The 22,587-nt window shown below is 44.8% G+C and overlaps 1 protein-coding gene across 1 annotated transcript in view; it reads right to left on the reverse strand.

Annotated features, from left to right (window-relative positions):
* The window catches only part of LOC126985022 (high affinity cGMP-specific 3',5'-cyclic phosphodiesterase 9A-like), a 208,987-nt gene that overhangs the window by 22,158 nt on the left and 164,242 nt on the right, over window positions 1-22,587 (reverse strand). Inside the window, exon 4 of the mRNA XM_050839262.1 lies at window positions 17,119-17,268. Within this exon, the coding sequence (XP_050695219.1) occupies window positions 17,119-17,268 (150 nt within the window). The remainder of the gene's footprint in view (window positions 1-17,118; window positions 17,269-22,587) is intronic.

Genomic DNA, 22,587 nt, shown 5'->3' on the forward strand with positions numbered 1-22,587 from the left:
TCTGTACTTCGAGGTGGGTAAGTTAGGGGAATACGGTACAGCTGCGCGTGGCCTCTATGTTCATCTCCGTCACTCTCTATTGCTCGGTTATATTACTTTAATCCTGGCTATACAAACGTCCGTATATTCAGCTATAAACCACAACACACAAACAAACGCCAATAAAAAACAAACAAACAAACAGACCAACAGGATCAGTGCGGAAAAACAACCATCAAAACACACACAACAAAACGCCGCTCCACCTCCAACACAGCGCCTTAAACCACAACACCTTCCCCCGATAACAAACAGCAGGCGTGTACACAGACCACCAGGCTCCCTTTGACCCTCCCTGAACCTATGACCTTCGGCTTTCCCCACAGCAGCAGCATCTGACGACCTCGTAGCTACTATATGCATATGGAGATGTGTGAGAGATGCATGGGGGCGGCGGAGACACAGGTGGGGGCTATGGGAAAGAGGGATGGGGGAGAGAAACGAGGTGGAGAGAAAGGTAGAGGATAGAGTAGCTGAAGGAGAGGGTAGCAGAAACAGAGTGGAGGATTGAGGAATGCTGGAGGTGATGGGGGGAAGGGGAGGGGAAGCAGGGTGGATGCAAGAATAGGTGGAAGGAAGGGGAGACATTAACAGGGTGGATGGTAGAGACGATGAAGGGAGGAGGAGGATTAACAGGGAAGAAGAAGGGGAGGTAGGTATCAGGAAATCTCTCCTCCCGAAATTGACCTCTCTTTCGGCCACCTCTTGATTCTTTTTTTAGGAGCAGCGGGTAAGAGTTTTTTTTTTTATTATTGTTTCCTTTTTTTGTGCCCTTGAATCAGTGGTGGAAGCAGAATACAGGAGAAGGGAGAGAAAGGGAGACGGGGGGAAGGGTAAGGAGAGCGTCAGCCGTGGTGGAGGCGAGGCGGGGTGGGTGGATGGGAGGCGGGGAAGCGTAGCACAGAAGCAACAGTTGTCAGCGTGTGTTCCAATCCTCCACCGAGCTGCCGCCGCGTTGCCCACTCTTACGACTGCTATCCATGCCATTGTACGTCACACTCACCCCCCCCGCTGCATACCCTCCCTCCTGCATCTTGTGACGGGGGAGGTAGCAGCTTAAGGGCAATAAAACAAGAAAAAAAAACAATAAAACCTCACTATAATCGCCGCTCCTACATAAGCAAACAGGATGATGATTTTTTTTTACAGCAAAGGAGACAGCACAAGGGCACACAAAAAAAGGAAACAATAAAAAAAAGCCCGCTACTCGCTGCGCCTGTAAAGAATCCGAGGACGTGGCCGAAAGAGCACTCAATTACGTGATTAGAGGTGTCCTGATACCTTCCTCTTGAATGAGTTAAAGTCGTAGGCAGGAGGAAATACAGATGAAGAAAGATCGTTCCAGAGATTAGAAGAAGAGAAGTTAATGGCAATGGTGTTTTTTTTTTGGATCGAGGCGAGGGCACTTTGTATCACCTCTCCGGGTATCAGAACGCCTCACCTCACCTCTTTCAGTCTCTTCTAGTCCCACTACTTCACTAAAAGCACCCTAGACCTCAACTACAACGCTTATGGTATTATAAGACATGAGCTTCTTACATCAGCTATTTCTAAAGGTCAAAGAGGGGGTGAGTCGGATTCTAATGAGTGTTTCTTCAGGTGCACGGTACAGAGGAAGGGTCACACTACCACCAGGGTCATAAAACTACCCCTGGAAATGCTCACGACTCCTACGAAAGCCTTGTCAAATGTGTGTTCTTGGGCGGAGAAATGTCTTATAATATGACCCTTAGAGTCACCCAACAACTCTACGTAACCCACAAGTAGCCTTTCACTTAGGGACCCTCCATGTCACCGATACACGCATAGACACTGGTACGCGAAAAAGTTGGAAAGTTTCGTTTAGTCGGCGCAACATCTGTGGTCCTATGCCGGAGAGAGACAGAAGGGGGAAGGAATTATAGGAGAGACTGGTACGCGACACCTTATTCACGGGGGTCAGAGCTTGCTGAGTTTGGTAAAAGGTAAAGGGTTGGGGGCATACAGTAAAGCTACGTGTGGCCTCAGTGCTCATCTCCGTCACACTGGCTAGTAACTTTGCCTTCTGTTCTGGCGCCGAAGACTCTAACCCGATACCACTGAGGGCTCTTCCTTGCGACGCTGCTATACACCGACATAACCAAGGCTCCGACAAATTGAATTGCAACTCTGCCTCTTGTTCTGGCGCCTAAGACTAACCCTACAACACTGGGAGCTCGTTTAACACCGCTACATACATCACAAGGCCAAGCAAGGGAGAGACGCCGCATTCAGAGGGGCGGGAGGAGTGTGTTGTCGTGAGTAGTGACGAGGGAATGAGGCGAGGACATCCGTCGCTCTCTCTTCGGCATGTCGGTCGCTCGGGGCTGCAGGAGCGTCACAACACCCGGCGATCGATGCGTCAAAACAGTCGTGCTTCTGCCTAGCCTGCCGCGAACTCCGCTGCGGGGGAATGGATGGAGAGGGATGCTGGAGATGGAAAGAATGGAGAGAATGGAGACAGGAAGAAACGATAATGAAAAAAGAGAGATAGCCTATGCGTTCGAATTCTGCTGCACGGGAATTGATGGGGATGGAGATGAAGATGGAAAAGACGGAGAGCAGAGACAGAAAGACAAATAGACAGAAGAGAGGGAGCAAATGAGAGAGAGAGAGCCTGTGATTGAACTCTGCTGCAGGGAATGGATGAAAATGAATGCTGGAAATAGAGGTGGAGATGGAAATGGAGGGAGAGAGAAGAGACAAAAAGACGAATAAAAAGAAAAAAAGGGAATGGATGGGGAACAGATGTAACGAAAGTCGATGGAAACGGATTCTAGAGATGGAGATGGAAAGGACACAGAGAGAGGAGACGAAAAAATACACAGAAAAAGAGAAAGACAGCATATGTGTGGCGGAGAAAGGGTGTGTGTGTTGGAGGGCAGCTCAAGGCGAGATCCTTCAATAGGTTCCAAATCCTTGCAGCCCCGCGTGAGCCAGAGATGAGGCTGCAGGGTGGTGACACAGCTCTATATATACACACCAGAGACGAACGAACTGACGGGCGGACGGACGGGCGGCGGGGTGAGGCGAGGCGAAGCAAAGGAAAGAACGAGAAAAGGGTTGGAGGGAAGGAAAAAAGTTTATGAGGGAAGGAAAGAACGAGGAAAAAAAGGGTGTAGGGACAGAATGAGTTTATTAAGGAAAGAAGGAATGAAACAGCACAGATGGAGGGACGGAAAGAGTTTATTAAGGAAAAAAAGAACGAGGAAACACAGATGGTGGGACGCAATGAGTTTATTAAGGAAAGAAGGAATGAAAGAGCACAGATGGAGGGACGGAATGAGTTTATGAAGAAAATAATGAAAAAAAAGGATCTAGAGACGGAATGAGTTTATGAAAAGAATGAAAAATACAAATGGAGGTATTGAAAGAGTTTATTAGGGAAGGAAAGAACGATGGAGATGATAGAATGGATAATAGAACACAGATAGAGGGAACGAATAAGTTTATGAAGAAAATAATGAAAAAAAAGGATCTAGAGACAGAATGAGTTTATAAAAAGAACGAAAAATACAAATGGAGGTATTGAAAGAGTCTTTTTCTCCCTCGATCTCACACTCGAACACATCAACAGGCGTAAAAAGATTCAGTACTGTTTATTTTTAAGTTGCTGTTTGAACCTGTTTCCCGCTGGCTTGGATTACGTTTTGCCACACGCAGACTCACTCTCACTCTCTCTCTCTCTCTCTCCAGATGGAGTATTAACGATTTTTCGATTCTCTTTACAATTTCAAGCTGATGTTTTCTTGCATACTAAGTTTTTCTCTCTCTCTTTCACTTATTTTTTTCACTTCACTCAATTAATCGCATTTTCTTTCACTCCCTTCACCATTTTCTTGCACATGATCATTTTCTTTCTTTCTCTCTCACTTATTTTTTGACAAACTTCTTTATTCACTCAGTCGCCTTTCCCTTTAATAATTCCCTCATTCTCTTATTCCTGTTATCTTGCTCATATTAATTTTTTTTTCTCTAATTTTTACTTTTCTGCTCGATCCTTCTCTCAGTCACCTTCCCCTTTCACTCACTTTTTCACCCTTCTCTTACTGCCTCCTTCCTTCACTAAATAACATCACAATTTCAGTTATTCACATTTTTTTAGGGCTAACTATGTCAATGCACGTCTGCTTGATATTTATTTTCTTAACATATATTATTTAGGATGCTACGTATTTCATTGCACTTATCATCTATTTCATTCTATTATTCCGTATTTCACTGCACTTATTGTTTATTTTTTTTAGCATTCTTTTTCCCTGCAACTTATGTCATCGCAATCCATAGCTAACTCTTTTTTTCTTGGATTCATTTCTGTGCCAAACTATACAAAGCCTAGACGAAGCCGAGGCCAAGGACTCTAACGGCAGGTAAAGGTCCGGACACTGTTACCTGGCGTCATGTGGGTCCAGGTGTATTTGTTGGTGCAAGGGGGGGCAACGGGGGAGGGGGGGTGCGAGGGGGGGTCAGGAAAAGGGAGATGGAGAGAAAGAGAGGGAGAGACGATGAGGGTGAGGAGACGTGGGTATGAGTGACCTACTGTTCCCTATTCTCTCTCTCTCTCTCTCTCTCTCTCTCTCTCTCTCTCTTTTTTAGCTAAACTACAAAGGCTCAGTGGTTTTATTCACTTCTATGTTGTGTGTGTGTGTGTGTGTGTGTGTGTGTGTGTGTGTGTGTGTGTGTGTGTGTGTGTGTGTGTGTGTGTGTGTGTGTGTGTGTGTGTGTGTGTGTGTGTGTGTGTGTGTGTGTGTGTGTGTGTGTGTGTGTTTCATGTTATTATTACTGTTGAGTCGCTTAATCTCAGTCCATTCCATGCAGCACACACACACACACACACACACACACACACACACACACACATTAAAAACAAAAATACATATTCCATGGTGAACGATTTGATGTTAAAAAACGAAAAAAATAGCTTCGGTACATTCTCACAAGTTCCTCAGGGTCAAATTCATAAACAAAGGAGCATCGCAAACAAGACACTGACAGGAATAAGACTGACTCACCTGGACAAACGTTAGTTAAATATCGTTCACCTTGAGGCGACACCGAGGCGAACGTTTCTCATCTGGCGCTCCACTGACGATCAACACAGGAGGAGAGTATATCAAGACGCAGCGGATGTAGATGTGATATTTCTTTGGCATTTCCCTTCTGTTATCTCAATGGGGAGGAACATGTCGACTGTGTATTTTTTTTTATAATGCTTAGATTTGCCCTCGTCCGATGAGAAGGAAAGTTGTCAAATGAGACGCTTAAGAATCTTCCCGTTAAAAAGATAAATATTCTGGGAGAGCGAGAAAGCAAACTATGTGCCGGCCTTCATGATAGATATTTTAAAGATAACAAAACTCCACCGGGATAGTTTATTTTTACTTATAATTCTGGCCAGACAGGCGAAAAAATCCTTCATGACAGATATTTAAAAGATAACAAAACTCCATCGCGACAGTTTGATCCGCTTAGCTGAGGCGAAATAATAAAGAAATATAAATAAACTAATATGTAAAAAAACAGCTCACGGATGGCGCTATAATGTAAGAGGGTTGGAAAATGAGGCGCGTGTAAAGTCGTAAAATGCTGACACATTCTCAAAAAGCCGCGAGCGAGAGAAATTCCAGAGCATGGCGAGGAGAGATTACCACGTGCTCATAAAGGCACAGGTGGGAGGAGAGCAAGATAAAGCATAACCGCATGTATATTTTCCGAAAGGCCCCACGCTGATAACATGCATCGGGGGAGGATTTGTTAAGGTTTCTGGACCTCCCCAAAATTGCACAAAGGCATGATTTTTTAACTAGACCCGATTGTATGATATCACGTTAGGGATCTCTTATCGTACTGTGGGAAAAGCCTCACGCTGATAACACGCATCGGAGGAGGATTTGTTATGGTTTCTGGACCTCCCCAAAATTGCACAAAGGCATGATTTTTTAACTAGACCCGATTGTATGATATCATGTTAGGGATCTCTTATCGTACTGTAGGAAAAGCCTCACGCTGATAACACGCATCGGAGGAGGATTTGTTAAGGTTTCTGGACCTCCCCCAAAATTGCACAAGGGCCTGAATTTCTACCTAGACCCGATTGTATGATATCACGTTAGGGAAGTCCGCTTATCATACGGAAAGGAAATTAAATGATTACTTGCGGTATAAAAAAAAGGAAAAAAAAGTAAAAAAGAAAAGAAGAAAATGAAAAAGCGTGATCAATAAGCCTCCACGAACTACTGTCTCTACTACAACTTCGACTACATGGAGAGTATCTAGACACCTCTCCACCACCCGAAATTGACCTCTCCTCTTCTGGCATCTCGTTCTTCTCTCCTCTGTCGAAGTAGCGTCCAGCGGGCTTTATTTTTTGTTGCTGGTTTTGTTATTTTGCCCTTGAGCTGTCTCCCTTTCTTAAAAACTACTACTACTACTACTACTACTACTACTACAACGAATACTAAGAAGAAAGAAGCAGCAAGATTAGCCACCACAAAAGCCCCCAACAACAGCAACTCAAGAGAACAGGACGCACAAACAAGATTAAAAAGAAAGAAAGGAAAAGAAAAAGAACACACAGAATGCTTACTTGATATGTTTTCTTCATGAACTGTATATCATTTCTACTGAATACAAGAACTACTACTACTACTACTACTACTATGATAACAACGAAAGCAACAGCATCTACTACTACTACTACTACTACTACTATGATAACAACGAAAACAACAACATCTACTACTACTACTACAACAACTACTAAAACAAGAGAAACACCAAGAATAATCCTCCACTAAGCCCCAACAACAACAATTACTTAAGAGAACACGAACCACAAACTAGACTATAAAATAAAATAAAATAAAATACACCACCTACTATATAATAAAACACCAGGAATTAGCCAAGATTAATGCACCACAAACGCCACAACAAAAACTTAAGAGGAGGAACAAAAAAAACAAAATAAAAAACAGGGGTATAAGTTAAAAAAATAAAACACAACCTTGCCATCCACATTTTCATTTCCACCTTGGTATTCTGCCCCCAGCGCCGCCTCGCCAGGTAGAAGGACACCTGCCTCATCACCCTAATTGGCCTGACACAGAAACACTATTTGCAGAGTGTGTTCCAGGGGGAGGAGGAGGAGGAGGAGGAGGAGAAGGTGGCGATGAGGGAGGTGGAGGGAGGTGGTAGTGTTGCAGGAGAGGAAGAGGAAGAAGAGGAGGAGGAAGGGTGTCTGGAATTAACCTCTCTTCCTTTCGTGACTGTTAGCTTTGAGACACGAGACACACAGACAGACAGACCCAAACAGACCCAGCCACACACACACACACACACACACACACACATACACAGACAGACAGACAAGACCAGAACACAACCGTCCTCTGTCTCGATGCAACCCTGTCAGTTCAGCATCGATTCCCAGGTACGTACGAGGGGACAAAATGCCTTCCTAGCAATAAAAACGAGGAGGATAAAAGAACAGAATACGACACAAAGGCTTTCAAATCGTCAGAGTACTCGATATTCACTTCACACCACTGTTGCCAGATCGTTGTCCTCAGAGCATCGAATTTATGGGTTTTCGATTCTTAACTATTAACCCGGGAGCTGCGGGGATCATTTTTCTTAAAGGCCCTTCCCTCTAAGCGAGAAAAATGAGAAAAAATCATCACTCACGCGAACCATTTCATAATATATATCAACGCATTTGTGATCAGTTTATGCATCATCTATTTTGGGGGTTTATATCATGGCAAAAATGTGGCCCGTCGCTGGTACACGGTAAAGCCACAAATTTGGCCCGTCGCTGGTACACGGTAAAGCCACAAATTTGGCCCGTCGCTGCTACACGGTAAAGCTACAAATATGGCCCGTCGCTGCTACACGGTAAAGCCACAAATATGGCCCGTCGCTGCTACACGGTAAAGCCACAAATATGGCCCGTCGCTGCTACACGGTAAAGCCACAAATTTGGCCCGTCGCTGGTACACGGTAAAGCCACAAATTTGGCCCGTCGCTGGTACACGGTAAAGCCACAAATTTGGCCCGTCGCTGCTACACGGTAAAGCCACAAATTTGGCCCGTCGCTGCTACACGGTAAAGCCACAAATATGGCCCGTCGCTGCTACACGGTAAAGCCTCAAATTTGGCCCGTCGCTGCTACCGGGTTAACAAAAGACATCAGGAATTAACGATTGATACGAAAACTAAAAATGAGTCTCGTTATTGGGATGCAGGAGGCAGTTTTTGGGTTGGATATCGGTAAATAGAAGAGGCTGAGAAGGATGATCTGACGCCTCTGCTTCATAGACGTGTAATACCATTTTTCAATCTCCCTCTCCCTCTCCCTCTCTCCTAACACCTGCCTCCTCTCTCTTTCTCTCTCTCCCACCTGCCTCATCTAACCTTGATAAAGAGTAATGGCCTAGAATGCGGAGAAAGAGGGAGAGATAGGAACAAAGAAATATAAAGAAAAAAAGGGACAGACCAAAGGAGAAAAGGGAGAGGAAGATACTGAAACGGAGATAGAAGAGAGGAACGGAAAGGGAGATGAAATGGAGCAAAAGGAAGAATAGGAGAGAAACAGAGAAAGGGGAAAAAGGAAAAAAAAGGAGGAGAAAAAAGTAGAAGAAAAAAAGAATCAGAGAGAACAATGAAGGGAAAGGAGAAAAGAAAGGAAAAGAAAGGAGGAATAGGAAAGAGCAACAATGAGAAGGAAGGAAAAAAAGGGAGAGAAAAAGAGGAAATAAGAAAGAACAACGGAGGAAAAGGAGAAGAGGGAGGAAAAAGAGGAAATAGGAGACAGCAACGGAGAAAAGGGAGAAAGGAAAGAAAAGGGAGAAAGGAAAGAAAAGAGAGAAAAGGGAGAAAGGAAAGAAAAGGGAGAAAAGGGAGAAAGGAAAGATAAGGGAGAAAAGAGGTGAATGGAAAAAAAGGAAGGAGAGGGAGAAAAAAGGGAGCATAGGAGGGAGCAACTGTGAAAAGGGAGATTAAAGAACAAAGGGAGAATATGCAAACCTCGGTGAAAAATAAAAAAAACTAGAAAAAAAGGAAGAAAAGGAGAATATGGAACAAAGGGAGAATAAGCAAACCTCGATGAAAAATGAAGAAAAAACTGAAGAAAAAAGGAAGAAAAGGAGAACAGAGAAGAGGGAGAATATGGAACAAAGGGAGAATATGGAACAAAGGGAGAATATGGGAAAAAGGGAGAATATGGAGCAAAGGGAGAATATGGAAAAAGGGAGAATAAGCAAACGTCCGTGAAGTGAAAAAAAACTAAAAAAAAAGGAAGAGAAAAAACAGAAAAGGGAGGATATGGAACAAAGGGAGAATAAGCAAACGTCGATGAAAAGTGAAAAAAAAACTAGAAAAAAGGAAGAGAAAAAACAGAGAAAAGGGAGAATATGGAACAAAGGGAGAATAAGCAAACGTCGATGAAAAGTGAAAAAATGTAGAAAAAAGGAAAGAAAAGAACGGAGGAAAGGGAGAAAATAGAGGAATAAGAGAAAAAGAGAAAGGGAGCAACAGAGAGCCAAGAGATGTGAGGAGGCGAGGCTTGAGGCAAAGAAAGCACACACACACACACACACACACACACACACACACACACACACACACGCAGCGAGATCTTGTTTGTCGAGCCGAGGACACGAGACAGGAACAGGACGTGAAGGGATTAAATTTAGGAAGCCATCACCCGCCCGCCTCTGTGTGTGTGTGTGTGTGTGTGTGTGTGTGTGTGTTGTTACTGTGTTTTGTTGATTAAAATTTTACCTCTTGAGTTTAATCGTATTTTTACTATAACTGTTACGTCAAAAAGTGTACCTTGCCTTTATGGTTTTGTGAGGTTAGCGAACTCTTTCCCTCTCTTTGTCTGTCTGTCTGTCTGTATGTATGTATGTATGCATCTCTCTCTCTCTCTCTCTTTTCATTTTGTTTTCATTTTCGTCTCTTCTCTCATTTCTTTTCTTTTATTGTCTTCTCTCTCTCTCTCTCTCTCTCCTATTTTTTTCTCTGCTCTTCTCATTTTCGTCTCTTTTCTTATATTCTCTTCTCTTCTCCAGTCTTCTCCCCCTCCCCCTCCCTCTCCCTCTCTCTCTCTCTCTCTCTCTCTCTCTCATCGTCTGAACAACACCTGCATCTTATTGATTTGCAGAGCGGCAGCAGCACACCTGTCTCTTCCTCACCTGCCCGACGATCTCCCCCCCCACGCAGCCTCTGTCTCTTCTATCTCCCTCTCTCCCTCCTTTCCTCCTCCTCCTCTCCTGCTCTCACGTATTCTGTTTCCTTCCTTCTTCTGCCTTCTCTCTTTACTTCCTTCCTTCCTTCTTTCGTTCCTTCATTTTCTCTCACTCTCTCCTTTCCTTGTCTCTCACGTCCTCAAATTTCCTCCGTCTGATCTCCTTGCAATTCTTCTATATTTCTCTCTCTCTCTCTCTCTCTCTCTCTCTCTCTCTCTCTCTCTCTCTCTCTTGTATGAATATATTTTGAGTGAACTTCGAACGCTGAATCTACTCCTTATCTTGTGTTTTATTTCTGCAGGAGGAGAAGGAGGAGGAGGAGGAGGAGGAGGGGGAGGAGGAGGAGGAGGAGGAGGAGGAGCCACGAGGCGTTGACATCACTTGAGAATTGCATTTCCATCACTAGCAGCTGATTGTTTGTCTCTCTCTCTCTCTCTCTCTCTCTCGTATGTGTTTTCGTGGAACGGATAAAATGGGTTCACTTCTATTTTTTTTTTTACTCTTTTCATTCCTCATCCTTCCCACCACCACCACCACCACCACCACCTTCATCACCACCCTCATCACCACCACCACCACCACCACCACCCTCATCACCACCACCCTCATCATTATTAGCGCCATTAAAACAAAACTTGCCCAAACTCTTAATGAAGGAGCTCGATTAATTAATTTATCCACTTACTCCTGATATTACCAAGACGAGAGAGAGAGAGAGAGAGAGAGAGAGAGAGAGAGAGAGAGAGAGAGAGAGAGAGAGAGAGAGAGAGAGAGAGAGAGAGAGAGAGAGAGAGAGAGAGAGAGAGAGAGAGAGAGAGAGAGAGAGAGAGAGAGAGAGAGAGAGAGAGAGAGAGAGAGGCATGTGAGCGAGGGAAAACTTGCATACTGTGAAGGGAAGGAGAGCAAAGGAAGGGATGACTTAGGAAAAGGTAAGGGAGTGAAGGGAAAGGATAGCTGAGGAAGGGAAGAAGTGAAGTGAAGGGGCAAGGAAGGGAAGGAAAACCAGCGTATTGGGAAAGAAAGAAGAGCAAGGGGAAGATACATCACCGGAGAGGGTAAGAAATAAGTTAAGAAAGTGAGAGGTTGAAAGCGAAGGTTAAAAGGTGAGGATAATAGGAGAACCTTAGTACCAGGAAGGAAAGGTGATAGGTAGCGGAAGCCTGAAGAAAGAAGAGGCTTAGGAGAGGATGTGAGGTTTAATTAAGGGGAGAAAGAGACGTCAGCTGAGGAGTGAGGGGAAGGAGGAGAACTTGAGGGGAGGATATGAGACAAGAGGGGAGAGAAAGAGGAGTTAGATAGAGTGAGGGGAGGGAGGAGAGCTTGAGGGGAGAGACAGACGGGGCAGAGGGGAGAATATGAGACCGGAGGGTTAGATATATATAGAGGTTAGATACAGACTGACAGGTATGAGGAGAGCTTTATATGAGGTTGTGAGTCTCCAAGAGAGTGTGAGTTCATAGGAAAGTCTTAAGGAGAGGCAGAGTTCATGGGAAAGTCTTTAGGAGAGTCAGAGTTCATGGGAAAGTCTTTAGGAGAGTCAGAGTTCATGGGAAAGTCTTCAGGAGAGTGCAAATTCATATAGTCAAGGCTGGGAGGCTGAAAGGAAGGCGTGAGGCTGAAGAGAACGAGTGACGAAAGACATAAGAAATAAAGAGGATTGAGAGAGAGAGAGTGGAGTGAATGATGAACTAAAGGAAAGATGAGAAAGGAACAATAAGACAGGACAAGCGAAGAGAAGGGTGTAAGAGTGACTGCGAGGCGCTGATGTGAAAACTTGGAAGGATGGAAGGCGTAGAAGGAAGTTAGCGAGGGGATATGAGAAGCAGAAGGAAGGGTTTGAACGAGGAGATGATGAACCTAGTGGAGGGGGTGAATGGGGGAGGTGACAAGAGAGATAAAGAGAGAGAAGGGAGAAGAGGGAACAGGAAGGGATGCTGTGAAGGGGGATAGCGAAGGATAGAGAGAAAGAGAGTCCGGAAGGCGAGGGAAAAGGGAAGGGATGGTGAGGAGGAGGAAAAGGGAAGAAGAGGGAACAGATGGGGATGCTGTGAAGGGGGATAGCGAAGGATAGAAGGAAAGAGAGTCCGGAAGGCGAGGGAAAAGGAAGGGATGCTGTGGAGGAGGGAGGTGAAGGGGAGGATGTGGAAGGTAAATTAAAGGTGAGGAGGAGGAAAAGGAGAAGAGAAACTCAGGTGAGGACACAACAGAGGAGTGAGTGAGTGAGTGAGTGAGGAAGCCATGGACATCTTTAGACTATAACTATGTAGCTGACGTGTTTAAAAGCATCTCTTCTCTTTCTCTGTATCTACCTACCTATCTATCTATCTATCTATCTATCTACCTACCAGTCTCTATCACGTACCTTTGAGCGACCTTTCACTCAAACGATTTTCAGGCGTCAGTCTCTCATTACGAATTCCCAGAGCCTGAAATAGTTGAACACGGGAGGAGGAGGAGGAGGAGGAGGAGGAGGAGGAGGAGGAGGAGGAGGAGGGATTGAGATGCACAAAGCAAAGCCTCCTATTGACAACTCTGCTAAACTGGGCTCATTGAGAGACTCTTTTCCTCCCCCACATATTTTGTTCTCGATTTCACTCACTTTTTTTTTACATCATTTTTCATTCCTTGTTCTGCGCTGTAAAGGATGGCGGCTCGGGCGGTGTAAGGGATGGCGACTCGGGCGGTGTAAGGGATGGCGGCTCGGGCGGTGTAAGGGATGGTAGCGCGCGTGGTGACTTCCTTATAGAATGCTTTGGGTTGCCTTTCCTGAGACCCGCTAGACAAAACCGTATTCCTGAACGTAGCGGCGCGCGCCTCACTTCGCCTGTTTGAAGCGCCTCTGCTTGAATTTGCCGAAGGTGTAGTAGTTTTGTTTTATGTTTTTATAAGTGTCTACTACCATCCTTGCTTTCCTCTCAGTTTTATTCCTTTTTATTTTATTTTTATTTCGCCGCGTTTTCTTAGTAACGAATTATTTCCCTTCGTCATTTTCTTCTCTATCACTTTCACCGGCACTGTAACGCTCACAACATTTATGATCTTATCTCTCCCCGCCTTCGATTTCCCTTCCTTTCCTATTCCAAGACTCGTTATCTTCAGTATTTCTTTTATTATTACTTCTATTACTACCATTTTTATGCCGTTGCTCGCTTTTCCAGGACAGAGTTTCAATGGAGCTTCGTAATGTTATCGCAAAAACCGAGCTCGTCCTTCCATTCAAATCCAGAGACTGTTTCCAAGGACTGTTTTGTGACCCTATAGTGATAGTTTTACCCGGCTTCTGCATCTCAAACGGGACAAATCACCTCAGAAAACCCTTTTAATCTTCTCTGTGGCCTTGGAAATAGTCTTAATGTGTGCCTAATATACGTTTAAGAATAAGGACAAAATCTGACTCGTTGTTTGATTCTCTCTCTCTCTCTCTCTCTCTCTCTTCTTTTTTCCCTTTACTCTCCATTCTCTTCTCTTTTCTCTTCCTTTCTCTCTTCTTTTTCCTTTTCTACCCTTTCTCTTTTCTTCTCTCATTTTCGTCTCTTTTCATTTCTTCTCTTCTCTTCTCTTCTCCTCTCTCTCTCTTACTCTCTCTCCTTCGCTTTGTCCTTCCCTCCTCTCGTTCGCTTTCAACTCTTTCTCCGGATTTGAATGGAAAGACGAGATCAGTTTTTGAGATAACATTACGAAGCTCCATTGAAACTCTGTCCTGGAAAAGCGAGCAACGGCATAAAAAATGTAGCAATAGGAGTATTAATAAAAGAAACACTGAAGATAACGAGTCTTGGGATAGAAAAGGAAGGGAAATCGAGGCCGGGGAGCGATAAGATATATGTTGAGAGAATTACAGTGCCGGTGAAAGCGATAGAGAAGAAAATGACGAAGGGAAATAATTCATGACTAAGAAAACTTGCAGCGAAATAAAAATATAATAAAAAGAAATTCAGCTGAGAGGAAAGCAATGATGGTCGTAGACACTTATAAAAACAACATAAAACGAAAGTACTACAACAGTGAAATTAATAGTGATAAAAAGCTTGCAGTGAAAAGAGATGATGATTTAAATGTATAGAGGAAAAAAACCACAGAAAAAAGTCATATGATCCACGAGAAAAAAAAAGACCTCCGAAATACAATTATATATATACGCCTAGAAACAACAACAACAACAACGACAACAACAACAACAACATCAACAACCAAGATATGAAAAAATATAAAAAACTTGGCGCTAAGTTTCCGCACGCGAGCGAAAGTTAGAGAAAGAAAAAAGAAAGAAAAAGAAAAAATATATATAGAGAAATTACTGAAGCTCATCTTGTCTTTAGGGTACAAGATGGCGCTCTCAAAGTGTGAAGAAGAAGAAGAAGAAGAAGAAGAAGAAGAAGACGAAGAAGATGAAGAAGATGAAAATGAAGAGAAGAAGAGGAAGCAGAAGAAGAAGAAGAAGAAGAAGAAGAAGAAGATGAAAATGAAGAGAAGAAGAAGAAGAATAGAAGAAGAACAAACAGAACAAGGAGAAGAACAAGAAGAAAAAGAAGAAGAAAAAAAAGAGATGAAGAAAAAGAGGAGAAAAAACAACAACAACAAGAAGAACAAAATGAAAAAAAGAAAAAGAGAACAAGATAACAAAAAAAAAAATACCGACCCATCTCTCTCATCCCAAGGTCACACTAAGAAAGAAATATTAAACTTAAAAAAAAAAAAAACTAAAAACCAGGTATATACAAAAATTATGGAGGGCTATCTTTCACCCGACGTCTAGGCAGAGTATAAAAACCATCTGGCAGGGAGGGGCATTAATATCCACAAAATGCTGGGAGTCAGGTGCAGGGTGGCGGTGGCAGGGGAAGGGAGGAGGAGGAGGAGGAGGAGGAGGAGGAGGAGGTGTGAGTTTTGGCATCATTCTTCTTCCAAGGTTATTTTATGGTACCTGGATCCCGTCACCTCCAGATCCTTATTTTGCTTCGTTCATTCTTTGCCGTCTATTTTCATTTTATTATTATTATTTCCTTCGCTCATAAATTCTCGCGTTTCCCAATCCTTCTTCTTCTTCGTCATTCCGGGTTTTGCTTTTCCATTTTAGTTCCTCTTTCGTCTTTCTCCTTTTCTCCTGTATGTTCTCTTTTTGCCTCCTATTCCCAGTTTATTATTATTTCCTTCGCTCATGAATTCTCGCGTTTCCAAATTCCTCCTCTTCATCATCACGGGTTTTCCTTTCCTGGCTTCTTTCCTTTTCTCGTCTCCTTTTCATCCCCTTTTCCAATCCCCCTTCATCATCTCGGTCTTTGTTTTCCCATCCTTCCTTCCTTCTTCGTCTCCTTTCTATTTTTTACCCCAACCCTCCATCACCATCACTTCGATCTATGTTTTCTCACTCTTACGTCTCCTTCTCCTCTCTCCTTTCTACCTGTATGCGTTCTGTCACCCCGTCCCGTCCCGTCCCGTCCCGTCCCGTCCCTTCCCCTCATGCAATAGTTTCCTTTTTGTGTGTGAATGTAAGTATGTTTGCGCGTCTACCTGTCCGTCTGTACGTATCACTCAGGGCGCAAAACAAGGAAAGAAAGATACATTCGGCAAATACACAGCCAGAAAAAGAAGGGGAAGGAAAAAGAGGCAGGGGTGGAAGTTATGGGAGAGATGGGGAGAGAGGGGGTGAAAGTAACGTTCTTGGGTGTTTGCAGGCAGGGGAGGTAAGAAGAGGTGGATGAGAAGGTGGAAAGAAGAGAAAGAAGGGGAAGGGAAAAGATGCAGGGGTGGAAGTTATGGGAGAGATGGGGAGAGAGGGGGTGAAAGGAACGTTCTTGGGTGTTTGCAGGCAGGGGAGGTAAGAAGAGGTGGAAGAGAAGGTGGATCGAAGAGAAAGAAGGGGAAGGGAAAAGATGCAGGGGTGGAAGTTAAGGGAGAGATGGGGAGAGAGGGGGTGAAAGTAACGTTCTCGGGTATTTGCAGGCAGGAAGCGGTGGAAGAGACGGTTGTTATAGGTGGAAAGAGGAGGGAGACGGGTCCACATAAACAATACTAGAGGGGATAGAGGCAGCGTCCAGGAGGTGACGGAGAGGCAGGGAAGGAGTGCTGGTAGGGATGAAAGGAAGGGTAGGAGGAGGTGGAAAGGTTTGCGGGTAGGAAGGCAGGGGAAGAGGAATTACAAGGATCGGTGGTAAAGGGGAGAACAAAAGATGGAAAGGATTGAACGAAGGAGAAGGAAAGGATTGAAGGGATGGAAGGAACGGGAAAATGGAGGTCGAAGAGAATGAAAGAGAGTACATCTTCCCTCCCTTCCCTCTCCTCCCTCCCTTCACCTCCCCTTACCTGTATAGATATGGAAGGAAAGGAGGAAACAGAGACTTTGTGCTGGAAAGGGATACAGAAGGTGGATGGAAGAGAAGGAAAAGAAGGGAAGGGAAGGGGAAGGGTGCTCGTCATTGCAGAAGGGGAGAAAAAAATATGGAAAAGGTTGAACGAGAATGAAGGAAAGGGATGAAGGGAAGGAAGGAACGGAAAATGAAGGTGGAAGAGAATGAGAGAAAAGGAGGAAACAGAAGGTGAATGGAAGAGAAGGAAAAGAAGGGAATGGAAGGGGAAGGGTGCTCGTCATTGTAGAAGGGAGAAAAGAAAGGGAGGTGGAAAAAGAGAGACAAAGGGATGCAGGGTTGAACAGGCAGAAAAAAAAAGATACAGATACATACGGATAGAAAAAGAGACATTGAAACAGATACATACGGATTGAAAAAGACACAGAAACAGAGATAGACAAACACACAGAGATACAGGGTTGAAGGGGTGGAAAGAGGAACAACACAGGGGGCAGGGTACCCACCATTGCAGGGGGTGGCAGCGACGTCTAGGCGGTAGGGGGTGGCCGGGGTGTTGGCGGGCAAGTGGGCTCCGGCGTTCAGCAGACTCCCCTCATTGGTGTAGAGCTTGATGACGTCACTAGGCCCCGCCCCGCACACGCTTCGAAACAACTCTGTAAAAGGAAGGGAACGTGAGGAAAGAGGTCAATGAAGGGAGTAGAAAAAGGAGAGAGTAGGGTTGAGCGGAGGAAGGAGGGAGGAAGAACGATGAAGGGATTATGAGGAGGAGGAGGAGGTGGAGGAAGGAAGACAATGGAAAAGAAGGGAGGTAGATAGTGGAGGGAGTGGGAGGAGGAGAAGAGGGGGAGGGGAGAGGGAGGTGATAATGGTGTGGGTCTGGAGATAATTAATAAAGTGAGGAGGAGGAGGAGGAGGAGGAGGAGGAGGAGGAGGAGGAGGAGGAAGAAGAGGAGGAGGAATAGGAGGTGAAGGAGAAAGGGTTCAAAGTGATCAATAATAATAATAATAATAATAATAATAATAATAATAATAATAATAATAATAATAATAATCCTGTGGTTTTATGAATAAGTCCTTTAAGTTTTTAGAGCGAGGTAATGAAGAGGATGAGGAGGAAGAGGAGGAGAGGATTGAATGGGATATTTTCGTTTTGATGAGACAAATGTAAACTTCAATTAGTATTTAAGTGACTAATAATTAACGCCACGTAAGCTCAGGTACATCCCCTATCTCTCTCTGTCTGTCTGTCTGTCTATTTGTCCGTCTGTCTGTTTGTTTTAGTCTGTCTGCCTGTCTTTGTCTAACTGTCTGTCTGTGTCTGTCTGTCTGTCTGTCTGTTTGTTTTAGTCTGTGTCTGTCTGTGTCTAACTGTCTGTCTGTTTTAGTCTGTCTGCCTGTCTTTTTCTCTGATTTAAATATATTCTTAGTCAAAGTGGTACAAAAGACTTTTTTTTAATATTTTTTTAATCGTTTCAACCCTCTTAAAAGCATCTGTTGTTTTGATCACATTCTCGGGGAAGCTCAGGATTTCTCACTTTACAATTACTAAACTTTCCCGAGGAGGCGAAATAATGAAGCTGAAGAAGTATTTCATAATAAGATTTAAACACAAGTTCGCCCCTCTGACCTTCCCCGCCTGGAAAGCAAACACAACACAACAGAAAACTCAATCAGCGAAGAGCAATCGAGTTGTCTTCCTTTCTTGCTCGACGCACAATACACGTGGAAGGATTGGCTGGACACACACACACACACACACACACACACACACACACACACACACACACACACACACACACACACACACACAAAAAAAAAAAAAAAAAAAAAAAAAAAAAACCTCATCTCTGCCCCCCCTCCCCCATAAAAAGCACCCCCGCCTCAGAGAATAAAGGTAATCAGGGACTTTGAACGCCGGCAAGAAGGAGCGTGTTTTAGAACCCTGCAAAGTGACGCCGGCTGACCTGGACCTCGCGAGCCGGCCGGGAACGCGAGACTCCGCTCAGCGTCACGGAAAATGCTACTCCGGGCCGCCTCTTTTTTTATTATTGCCCTGAACGTCATTAGGCATCGCATCAACTCTCCAGCAGCCTTTGTGTGTGAGGTAGCGGCGGGGGTGGGGTGGGGGGTTGGGGGGTGGGAGGGCTGTTGTGTGTGTGTGTGTGTGTGTGCGTGTGTGTATGGATGGAGTGTGTGCGTGCCCGCGTGCTCCCCGGCGGCGGTTCGTTCATCCAGGACAGGTTTCCGGGATTCGACAATAAGTAGATCATTTCACCTCTCGGGTTCGCGGGACGGGCTGACAAATATCCCTTTATTACGCTGGGCGGTGCGGGCTGGGGGGCGTCGCGCGGCGGCGGGCAGTGGGCTGTGAGGGCCGGGTGTCAATTCTCCGGCTTTTTCCACCTTCATTATTTTTCATTCAGGTTCGTCTTCCGCTTAGTGCTTGGTAACATCCGTGTGTCTATCGGCCGCTGCTTCTTCGGTGGTGATCTTCGCTTTAACGGGACTGAGGGCCATATTTTTAAACATTTCTGCACCCAAGAACACGTAATTTACTAGTCTTTCGCGGGAGTTTAGGGCAATTCCAGGGGTACTTTTATGACCCTGGTGGTAGTCTGAGCCTTCTTCTGTACCGTGAACCTAAAAGAACACTCATTAGAACTCGATTAACCTCCTTTATGGCCTTTGGAAATAGTTGGTGTGAGGGGCGGGAGCATCTGACAATACCAACCTGACTTGGACTTCTATCTAGGGGTCACATTTTTAAACATATCGCCGGGGCTGTCTTGCTGGACTTCTAGGGGTGACATTTTTAAACATTTCGCCGGGGCTGTCTTGCTGGACTTCTAGGGGTGACATTTTTAAACATATCGCCGGGACTGTCTTGCTGCACTTCTAGGGGTGACATTTTTAAACATATCGCCGGGACTGTCTTGCTGGACTTCTAGGGGTGACATTTTTAAACATATCGCCGGGACTGTCTTGCTGGACTTCTAGGGGTGACATTTTTAAACATATCGCCGGGGCTGTCTTGCTGGACTTCTAGGGGTGACATTTTCAAACATATCGCCGGGACTGTCTTGCTGCACTTCTAGGGGTGACATTTTTAAACATATCGCCGGGGCTGTCTTGCTGGACTTCTAGGGGTGACATTTTTAAACATATCGCCGGGACTGTCTTGCTGGACTTCTAGGGGTGACATTTTTAAACATATCGCCGGGACTGTCTTGCTGGACTTCTAGGGGTGACATTTTTAAACATATCGCCGGGACTGTCTTGCTGGACTTCTAGGGGTGACATTTTTAAACATATCGCCGGGGCTGTCTTGCTGGACTTCTAGGGGTGACATTTTTAAACATTTCGCCGGGGCTGTCTTGCTGGACTTCTAGGGGTGACATTTTTAAACATTTCGCCGGGACTGTCTTGCTGGACTTCTAGGGGTGACATTTTTAAACATATCGCCGGGACTGTCTTGCTGGACTTCTAGGGGTGACATTTTTAAACATTTCGCCGGGACTGTCTTGCTGGACTTCTAGGGGTGACATTTTTAAACATATCGCCGGGGCTGTCTTGCTGGACTTCTAGGGGTGACATTTTTAAACATATCGCCGGGGCTGTCTTGCTGGACTTCTAGGGGTGACATTTTTAAACATATCGCCGGGACAGTCTTGCTGCACTTCTAGGGGTTACATTTTTAAACATTTCACCGGTTACATTTTTAAACATATCGTCGTCCCAAGCCCATACATCTGACAAGGCTTTCATAGGAGTTTTGGGTGTTTCCAGGGGTAGTTTGATGACCCTGGTGGTAGACTGACTCCTCTTCCGGATCATGAACCTTAATAAAAATAAAGACGGTGTGTTTCGTGTGGCGGGGGCAGGGACAGGGATGCGGGGGAGGGGGGGGTACAGGCAAGGGGGGAGGGCGTGCTGGCATGAGATAGAGGCATTGACACGGGCTTGGTGAATGGAAGTACGTTATTATTACCATTATTATTATTATTATTATTACGATTATTATTATTACTATGAGTCATTACTATTATAAATCATCCATCAGCCTAATCATCATTATCATATACGTTTTTGTTACAACTCTAACCTGTGATGAATCTGGTTACCCCGCTCTTCTTCTTCCTCCTCCTCCTCCTCCTCTTCCTCTTATAACAAACTTAACAAATTCATTAAAGAGGAAGAGAGGGATAGAGAGGAAGGAGGAAGAGGGGAAAGACAAAGTGCTTCAATTTCTACGAATTTAGTGTTGAAAAAAAAATATGAGGAGGAGGAGAACGAGAGGAGGAGGAGGAGGACGAGAGGAAGAGGAGGAGGACGAGGGGAGGACGAGGAGAGGAGGAGGAGGAGGACGCGACGATGAGGACGATGAGAAGAGGAGGAGGACGAGGGGAGAAGATGCGCTGCCCTCCCTTGACGGACGCTCCCCTGTGGCAGCCTCCTTGACCTTTGACCTTCTGACCCTCGGGAGATTAGCTTCCAGGTGAAAACAAAGGTCACTTACAAGCCGTAGCGCGCAGGTACACACACACACACACACACACACACACACACACACACACACACACACGTAAAGAGAGTCGGAGGGAAAGGAAAATGAGTTACGAGACAATTTTTTTCTTTTTTAAGTTCTCGAGAGCGCCGGAGGGTGATTCCTTACATATTATATTCCACGATGATAAAACTATTTCCCACTCCGTTCCACACTACGTTTTTCTATCGCTTAGGTTAAATAAGAGTTGTTTTTAGGTCGGCATTCTCACATCAGTAATTTATAAAAGCCAAAAAGGGAATCAGTCTGTCGGGTTCTTATGAGTCGTTCTTTTAGGCTCATGGTACAGAAGAAGGGTCAAACTACCACGGGGGTCATAAAACTACCCCTGGAAGTTGATTTTAGGTCAGCATTCTCAAGACGCTTCCGCCTCCCACATCAGTAACTTCTAAAGCCCAAAAAGTGAATCAGTCGGGTTCTTATGAGTCGTTCTTTTAGGCTCATGGTACAGAAGAAGGGTCAAACTACCACCAGGGTCATAAAACTACCCCTGGAAGTTGATTTTAGGTCGGCATTCTCAAGACGCTTTCGCCTCTCACATCAGTAATTTCTAAAGCCCAAAAAGTGAATCAGTCGGGTTCTTATGAGTCGTTCTTTTAGGCTCATGGTACAGAAGAAGGGTCAGACTACCACGAGGTCATAAAACTACCCCTGGAAGTTGATTTTAGGTCGGCATTCTCAAGACGCTTTCGCCTCTCACATCAGTAATTTCTAAAGCCCAAAAAGTTAATCAGTCGGGTTCTTATGAGTCGTTCTTTTAGGCTCATGGTACAGAAGGAGGGTCAAACTATCACGAGGGTCATAAAACTACCCCTGGAAGCGCTCATAACACATCCCTGGCTTGTTTTCCTTCTTGTTTTCCTTATCAAAAATTATGTTCTGATTCTTGCTTTTCCTTTTTTTCTCTGATTGTCCAAAATATAGGATTTCCTTTTCTAATCTTTCTATTTCTATGTTTTCACTGTCTAAAAAAGTGCTCCCAACTGTAATATTTTCATCCTCATTGTCAAGCTGTTTAACCCGTCCGCTGCGATTGGCACGAATTTCTCCATCCCTGGTAGCCTGGTTACATACAGTCCCAGGTCTTTCTCTGCCTCTGTGGTGGATAGTGGAGTGTTTCCCATGTGGTATTGGTATGCTGGATTTCCCCTCCCAAGGTGCAGGACTTTACATTTCTCTTCATTGAATTGTAGCAGACACTTTTTGTTTCATTCCTGTAGCTTGGTGAGGTCTGACTGTAGGAAATCCGCAGTCAAGGGGTTAAGTGAAAGTACTCTGTGTTCTGTGTATCCTGCGTGAAGTGAAGTGCCTTAGATCTTCCTCGTCCTGGCTGTCAGGGGCTCAACGCACGGCCAGACACACGACGAGCTCCGGCTAAGTGTTGTTGCAGACCGTCTTCGGAAATTGA

Source organism: Eriocheir sinensis, chromosome 58 (assembly GCF_024679095.1).
Source record: "Eriocheir sinensis breed Jianghai 21 chromosome 58, ASM2467909v1, whole genome shotgun sequence".
NCBI classification, from domain to species: domain Eukaryota; kingdom Metazoa; phylum Arthropoda; class Malacostraca; order Decapoda; family Varunidae; genus Eriocheir; species Eriocheir sinensis.